Source organism: Nyctereutes procyonoides, unplaced genomic scaffold (assembly GCF_905146905.1).
Source record: "Nyctereutes procyonoides isolate TBG_1078 unplaced genomic scaffold, NYPRO_anot_genome, whole genome shotgun sequence".
Taxonomy (NCBI): Eukaryota; Metazoa; Chordata; class Mammalia; order Carnivora; family Canidae; genus Nyctereutes; species Nyctereutes procyonoides.
Window position 1 is genome coordinate 9,556,854 of NW_026575034.1, and position 7,950 is coordinate 9,564,803.

Sequence of the window (7,950 nt, forward strand, 5' to 3'; positions counted from 1 at the left end):
ATGATCCTTTACATTTTTATAGGGCTTTATTAGTTCACAGCCCCTGCTTACATGAGGTATCTACTCTCATAGAGATGCCAGCGACAGGAGTGGAAATACGGTTCACCCTCAGTCACACAAAGGCAGCTGGAAGGGCCTGGGCCAGTCCCCCAGAGCTCGCCTTGGCCTATGTGTGCTGAGTAGCTTCAGACCCTAAGGGTCTGGGGAACTGGGAGGTCAAGACCAAGCTTCAGAGGCCTTGTGGGATTCCAGGGAAGGAGAGTGAGGATCCTGATGACCACGATGAGCATTTCTTGACAGTCTTAGAGCTCCTCCCACATGTCAAGCCCTCACTTGTGTCTTTGAGTAAGCACCTCACAACAACTCTGTGGGCAGACATCAACCACCATTTCACTGAGGTAACTGAGGGTTAGTGAGATGAAGCAATTTAACCGTTAGTAAGGGTCAGGTCGTTAGTAATCCTGTTGGAACTGGGATTTAAGACCAGGAATGACCATTCCAGAGCTTGGTCTCATAGACCCTGCCCTACACTGCCCCACCCTGTGAATAACCATCCAGAAATAACATGGCTCCCCTTCCCTCTTCCAATTTTAGGTTGGACCTCTTCCCCAGCTTCAGGGCCCGGGCCTCCTGCTGGCCAGCCAAGGGTTACAGGATCCCCACAGTAATCACTGACTACCACCTAGTGGCGCCACGTGGAATGTCGCATTCCTATCCCTCCATCTGAGTTTCCTGACGTTCCCGCCTTCTTACTCCCAGGGCCTACAACCACGCTGGGCACAAAGTAGACATGCGATAAACTCTTGGTGAGTGCACGTAAGCCATCCTTAGAGGAAAAAGAAATATCAACTAGGAAAACAAGAGCATTGGCCGTCCCAACTTTTTTAGTTCTAGAAACTTCCCCAGGCCCATATTTCATGTTTCCTGACAGCAGATCTGAAGGAACGAAGAACCAGACGGAGAAAGAGGTTGGCTTTCCTCAGACGAAAATGGCTGCGGGCTTCCCTGACCACACAGCCGCTAGGAGCCCCGGGACTCCTATCTCCATGATCCTCTGATCTTCTGAAGAACTAGCCCTTGTCTGAGCAAGAGCAGTTTGACCTCATGAGGCGGAGGAATGGAAAGGAAAGAATTCAATAGCTTTTGCTTTCCGTCTCCTCTACTCCAGTAGAAAGTGAGCTCAGAGCTGCCCACAGGCAGGAAGTCCTTCCTGGAGCTCCTGACTCTAAAATGAACTTCCGGTCCTCTCGCTAGAGAGCCCTGTGGAAGTTGCTGCCTTATTTGGTGTCATCAAGGGCCTAAGAAGCCGGGTGATTCCCTATGCAAGGACTGTGGACACCCAGACGTGGAGGAGAGAAGCACAGCGCCCTCACTGGGGAGGCCCCTCCGTCCTGGCTCCTCTGCTCTCCCCGGATGGTTTCTCTTCCCTCTCTGAAGCCTTGGGACTGTTCTGTCCTCCATCCAGCCAGTTCAGGTTGACCTTGACCCATTTCCTCCAGCAGGCACCCCACCCCTGAGCCACCATAAGGCCGCCATTGTTCTGACGCTGCAGTCACAGTCCTCCAGCCCTGGTGGAGAGGAGGCAAGAGATTGGTGAGGCCCACCCTCAGTGGGGGTTTTATAAAAAGGATCCTGTAACCGGGTGACCGTCCTGTCCCCACTCCCAACTCCAGCTTATTCTGCTCCCACGTTCCTGGGTTCCCCTGTGATTCTCTGTGTCACAGTGTCCTGCTCCCCCATTCCTTCAGAACGCCGCTTCCCAAATGGGACCGTCACAGAGAAGTGAATCTAAGTCAACCACAGATGAGTTCTGTTTCCCACAAGAACTGGGCTTCTTAAATGTTGTGTATGCTTTAAAGCGGACTGTACCCTGTCAAATATTTTTTTATCTGCATCTTGTTTTGTTCTTCTATGGGCAAGTGTTTAAAGCCCCAAAGTTGGGCTTTAAAATTCTACCCCTCGAGTGACTTCGCAATCCTCACTTCTCCGAATCATTTTTTCAGTCTCGAATTCACTCATCCTTGCAGATCCAAATGCATACACTTAAATTTTTATTTTATTTTATTTATTTTTTTTTTTTGCTGAGTGTTGAGTCAGATACTGTCCCCGGCACTGCGACTCGAACACATGTTCATTATTCTCAAGGCACTCACAGTGCAATATGAGAGAAATATGTCCTCAGATGCTGAAAGTACTATGTGATCAGTGCTTTAATATGGGCATATTTGTGGCTGTGTGAGCAAAAAACGGGACCAAATTAAATTATTTTTAGCAAAATAGACATTATTGGTTCCAACTACTGAGAGGTGGCAAGACAACGTGGCTCCAGGCATAGTGGGACTCAGAGTTCAGATGATACCATCAAGATGTGCCCCCTGCCCCAGCCATCCCTCCCCACAACACCCCCCACATTGGTTTCATTGCATGTGCTTGGCTTTCAGCTCTGGTGCTACCTGCGTGGGATGGAATGAGAAGAGGCTCCGATACAGGGATGAGCCACACCCTCCCAAAATATAATTGCAAGTTCACATAGTGAAATCAGCTACACATACATACTCACACTCTTCCACCCTACCACACACACAGACACAATAGACAACAAAACCGTTCTTTAGAGGGACTTTCTAAATGACATTGCCCTGCATGCTCAACTCTACTGAAAAGAGTTCATAACACAAAATTTTGGGGTGCAGAGGATGCCTAGACTGATGAGTGTAACACTGAGAGATGAAGAGGGGAGCCTCTGGGAACCATTAAAGACCTGATTTAAAAAAAAAAAAAAAGACCTGATAGATGAGAGTCACTTTGGGATCAGATTTGGCCTTGGGAAAGAGCCCTGTTTGAGGTCTCCATTCTCCTTGGTACAGAACAGATCCAAGGGGGGTGGAGGAGGGCACATGAGGAGAGAGGCCTCCACAGGCCCCAGGGATTTCTTAGCTGTAGATTCATCACAGCTGGAAGGCATCTCATTTTACAGATGAGGACCCAAGATCAAAGAGATTCCACAATTAATAATTATTAAATTGGAAATATACTACACCTTACAAAGCAGCAGAAACAGTTGTATATTTTGTGTGCATACACCAAAGTGTTTGTGCAGTTGTTTCTATTGTAGAAGTATGAGCGGAGATTTATATTTTCATTTATAACCTATATATTCTCCTCTTGGCAGCCTGAGAGACTTTCCTGAAGCACAAAGCTGATAAAGTTACTTCCTTTAATGGAATGCCCTCTGCTCTCAGAAGGAGATTCATATTTCCTATTATGGCTTCTAGAAGACGGAGTTTTAAGACAAGGCAAAGGTCAGAAATCTAAGAGAAGCGCCCCAAGAAAAGTTGGGACCTCCAAAGACTAAACCTTTAGTGTATTCCTCATTAGTGAGAAAGAAACCACCAAGAAATTGCTTGATCAAGCTTGACTTTTATCTTTTGTAAGGGCATCCGATATTCCCTGCTGTTGTTATTGACAAGCCAAGAGCAGAGGTGTAGTTTTTTTTTTAATTTTTATTTATTTATGATAGAGAGAGAGAGAGGGAGAGGCAGAGACACAGGCAGAGGGAGAAGCAGGCTCCATGCACCGGGAGCCCGATGTGGGATTTGATCCCGGGTCTCCAGGATCGCGCCCTGGGCCAAAGGCAGGCGCCAAACCGCTGCGCCACGCAGGGATCCCCAGAGGTGTAGTTTTATTACACAAAACTATAGTATTAGCGCGTACAAGAACTAAGAAGGGAAACTAGAAACACTGGTTGCTAATGGGGAATGAGATTAGGAAAGACTTCACATTTCACTTTCTACACCCCAGCGTCATTTGAAATAAAATGAATGTGCATACAGTGCTTCCGTGATTAAATTTAAAAAGATCCAGTGAGCCAGGCCATGCAGGGCCTTGAATGCCAAGCAAACAATTCTGAAGCTATGGGAGGGAGCTCATGCTGCTTGGTGGCTGGTTTACTGCCTAGACACAGAGGGCAGCAAAAGGCTCCAGGACAGCCGTTCCTCACAAGGAGGGGGGCCGGCTGGGGTAGACCGTAGAGAGGCTGAGATAAGGGGTTGGAGTCACCGCAAATGAGAAACATCTCGTGAAGTTTCTTGTCTGTCACGTCTCCAGGATCTCATGTGCCAGTGCATTTTGGGGACAGGAAATCACAGGGGTTGGCCAACATCTTGATAAGCCTCGGGCGGTCACCAGATTACACACTTGCTGCTGCAGACCCCTTGCCTTCCAGAGGGTAGAGAAGCATTCTCTGCTGTTCCTCAGCTCTCAGGAAAGCTTTTCCTTCGCTATTCTCTACCTCCAGCAAGAAGAATGGTGCTCAGGTAAGAGTTTCTTTCAAAGGCAGTTTTGATTCCTTCCTCTTAGTCCACAGACTTGTGAATTCATCTTAAGGTAGGGCATGCAGGAAGCCAGGGCCACCCCACCGCAAATCAAGAGGCACGAAGCTCCCTCATGGGAGTCTTTGGGTGCTGGGAACTTGGGCTGTGGGAGAGCCAAACAGGGTCCACCAGGCTCTCTTGGCTTCTTTCCTATCTCCGTATACTCTCTTTCTCTCCAAACTTCAAATCCGCAACTATGGAGAGATGTATGTTGCTAATCCTAATTTAGAGAGCAAGATGGCATCTTGGCAAGACATTCCAAAGCTAAATTGTTTTAATAATATCAGGATCCACAAATTTGCTTGCTATCCAAAGGAGGTTTTTTTCCCTTTGTATCCTTGTATGTGACATTGTCCAAGCAGAATCTATAGGGCACAGTCTAATGGGATAATTGAGGAGAGTAATGAAAGGACTGGTTACACAGGTATGGGCAGAGCTAAGGGAAATCTGTAGAGGGTGCTTACTGAAGACCCCAGGGACACAGCCTGAAGGGTGAAGGGGAAGAAGTTACCAGAACTCCGGAGGGCTGTGGCTGTAGGTGTAGTTGGAGCTGTGGCTCTAGGAAAGGCCATTAGACCAGGGTGAAGCCCTTAAGCAGAGTAACACCTCCACTGCTAACTCACAGCCTGGCAGAGAGAAAAAGCTAGAAAGCCACAAACCCCCAGTCGCCCTCCTCCTGCCCTCCAGCTCTGGTCTGTGTCTCCCTTTGGCTGAAAGCAACTGAGCCAGAGAGAGAGGGAGCCCCTGGATGAGGACTCTGAGGACGCAGAGGAGGGTAAGAAGATGGAAATGAGATTTGATGGAGAAATGGACAAAATCCATTTCTCTCTCTCTTTTTAAGATTTTATTTATTTATTTGAGAGAGAGAGAAAGAGAGAGGAGTCGGGGGAAGCATAGAGGGAGAAGCAGACTCCCTGCTGAGCAGAGAGCCCTACTCGGGGTTCCAACCGAGAACCCTAAGATCACAGCCTGAGCCAAAGGCAGACACTTAATCGACTGAGCTACCTCGGTATCCCAAAATCTCTCTCTTCTTATGCCCTCCTCATAGTTGGGATTTTCCGGGATTTTCTCTGTGTATTTGGATCAATTTCTCATGGTACTCCTCAGGAAGTTCATTTGACCCTCCGCAGGGATCTGGTGTCACTTCAGAATAATCTCTCATTATCTCATAAATGCCTTGAGAATGGGGGGGCCCAGGTGGCTCAGTTAGTTAAGTGTCTGCCTCCCCTCAGGTCATAATCCCAAGGTCCTGGGATAGAGCCCTGCTTCAGGCTCCCTGCTCAGTAGGGAGTCTGCTTCTCCCTCTGCCCCTCCCCTCTGCTGGTGCTCCCTCTCTCTCTCTCTCTCAAATAAATAAATAAATAAATAAATAAATAAATAAATGCCTTGAGAATGGAACATAGTTTTGTGAAGGGTTTTTTGTTTGTTTTTTAAAGGTGGGGTACATAAATATTTTATAAGTATCTTAAGTTTGTGATTTTTGACTGCTCTAGGAAGAAATCCATTGTAAGAGTGACTTAGAGTGTCTCCCCTGCAACAGAGCAGGGCACTGGGGACACACTAACGGACAGGAGGAAAGTATTTCCTGTCCTCATAAAGCTGACATGCTGGGCCATTTCTGGCCAAGAGGTTTGGCCATACTCATACCTGTCATTGCAAAAGGTCACATTCTCTTCATAACCCTAACTCATGATCTCCTTTCCAGTGGATGGACCACCTTCAGTCACTGAGATTGTCCATAGGTCTTGGCCTGGGTCTTCCAACTTTCTGGCCCCTAAAAGGAAAAGCTCAGTCCCAGGCAGAATGAATGTGGAGCTCAGAGTCCCGTCGTCACCACACATAACCTGTCCAGACTTTTCTCCTCCTGCCTCCTGCAGATCTGACGTGGTCTGGGAGATTAAGAAGTGTTTGAACCCTAGAATATCCCCATGTCAGTAGAAGGTCTGACTCCAAGTTCCAGAACTCCAAAGCAGTGTGGTGTTCAGCAAGTATCTTAGTCTCTGCAAGCCTCCTTTTCCCTCCTCTGTAACGTGGACACGGTAATCCCCCACGTGGCAGGGTGGCCCTGAGAATCAGTGAGCACACAGCAGGTGCTCAAGTCTCTTTTGTGTTCCCAGGAATACCAGTGGGGGGTTTCTGAGCATCGATCCCACGGGCCCAGCCTGGGAGAGCACCTTCACGCCAAGGAATGCAAGTGACCAGCCCTTTCTGCAAACCCCCAACGTGCAGACCGTGATCATGGCCTCGCTGAGCCTCACATTTGCCCTAGGTGGGCTGGCAGGAAACATGATCGTGCTCTGGTTCCTGGGCTTCCGCATGCGGAGGAACGCCTTCTCCGTCTACATCCTCAACCTGGCAGGAGCCGACTTCCTCTACCTCTTCTTCCAGACGGTATATTCCCTGGAGCAACTCGTCACCTTCCACTCCACGCCCCTCAAGATCCCCAGCTTCTTCACCACCGTGTGGACCTTCGCCTACATCGCGAGCCTGAGCATTCTCAGTGCCATTAGCCTGGAGCGCTGCCTGTCGGCCCTGTGTCCCATCTGGTACCGCTGCCACCGCCCAAAACACACGTCAGCTGTGATGTGCGCCCTGCTCTGGGCCCTGTCTCTGCTGCTCAGCATCCTGGAGGGGCTGTACTGTGGCTTCCTGTTTCTGGATTTGGACCATGGTTGGTGTCGGGCATTTGACTTCATCACCGCCACCTGGCTCATCTTCTTATTTGTGCTTCTCTCTGGCTCCAGCCTGGCCCTGCTGACCAGACTGCTGTGCGGCTCCCAGCGGGTGCCACTGACCAGGCTGTACATGACCGTGGTCCTTACGGTACTGGCCTTCCTCCTCTGCGGCCTGCCCTTTGGCATTCACTGGTTCCTCTTATTTTGGATTCAGACGAGGTCTCATGTCATCCTCCAGCATCTTTATCTGGTTGCGCTTGTCCTGTCCTGTGTCAACAGCTGTGCCAACCCCATCATTTACTTCTTCGTTGGCTCCTTTAGACAGCGGTGGCCACGGCGACAGAAGACCCTCAAGATGGTCCTCCAGCGGGCTCTGCAGGACGTAACCGGAGGGGATGACAGTGAAGTCAGCAGCCCTCAGGAACATCTGGAGATGTCGGGAAACAGTCTGGTATTCTGACTCAGAGCCGCCTCCGTCGGATAAATGGTGGCTTTGAGAGCCAACTTTCTCCCCATCAGTTTGGGGGGTTTTCTTGACTTCTCTCAGCCTCTGGGCACCCCGATCTTAAGACCTTAAGGTTTTCAGATATAGCTTAAGTTTGAGATAACGATCCTCCGCATGAGGACTGGGACAGCACCCGTCAAGCAGGCACTGAGTGCAGCGGCTCAAGGACCGCCTGGACCAGGGCCTTCACACCATCCCAAGCTTTGTCAACTCTGGGGTCCCCTTCTGAAGAATCCCACCTTCAGCGGAAGCTGAAAGCAGTGCAGGAAAGGTCTAAATTTATTTGGTCACTGCACTCAGGACAGACTAGGAGAACATTCCATCACAAGTGTCTGTGGTCACCCTCCCGTCATCTGTCTCCATAAAATTAAAAGAATTAAAGTGCAGTCTGGCCCCA

General features: G+C 49.3%; 1 protein-coding gene across 1 annotated transcript in view; it reads left to right on the top strand.

Annotated features, from left to right (window-relative positions):
• Positions 1-7,508, top strand: part of MRGPRX2 (MAS related GPR family member X2) — a 29,063-nt gene extending 21,555 nt beyond the window's left edge. Inside the window, exons 3-4 of the mRNA XM_055317594.1 lie at positions 1,466-1,593; positions 6,491-7,508. Of these exons, the coding sequence (XP_055173569.1) occupies positions 1,466-1,593; positions 6,491-7,508 (1,146 nt within the window). The remainder of the gene's footprint in view (positions 1-1,465; positions 1,594-6,490) is intronic.
• The last annotated feature ends 442 nt before the right edge of the window (positions 7,509-7,950 follow it).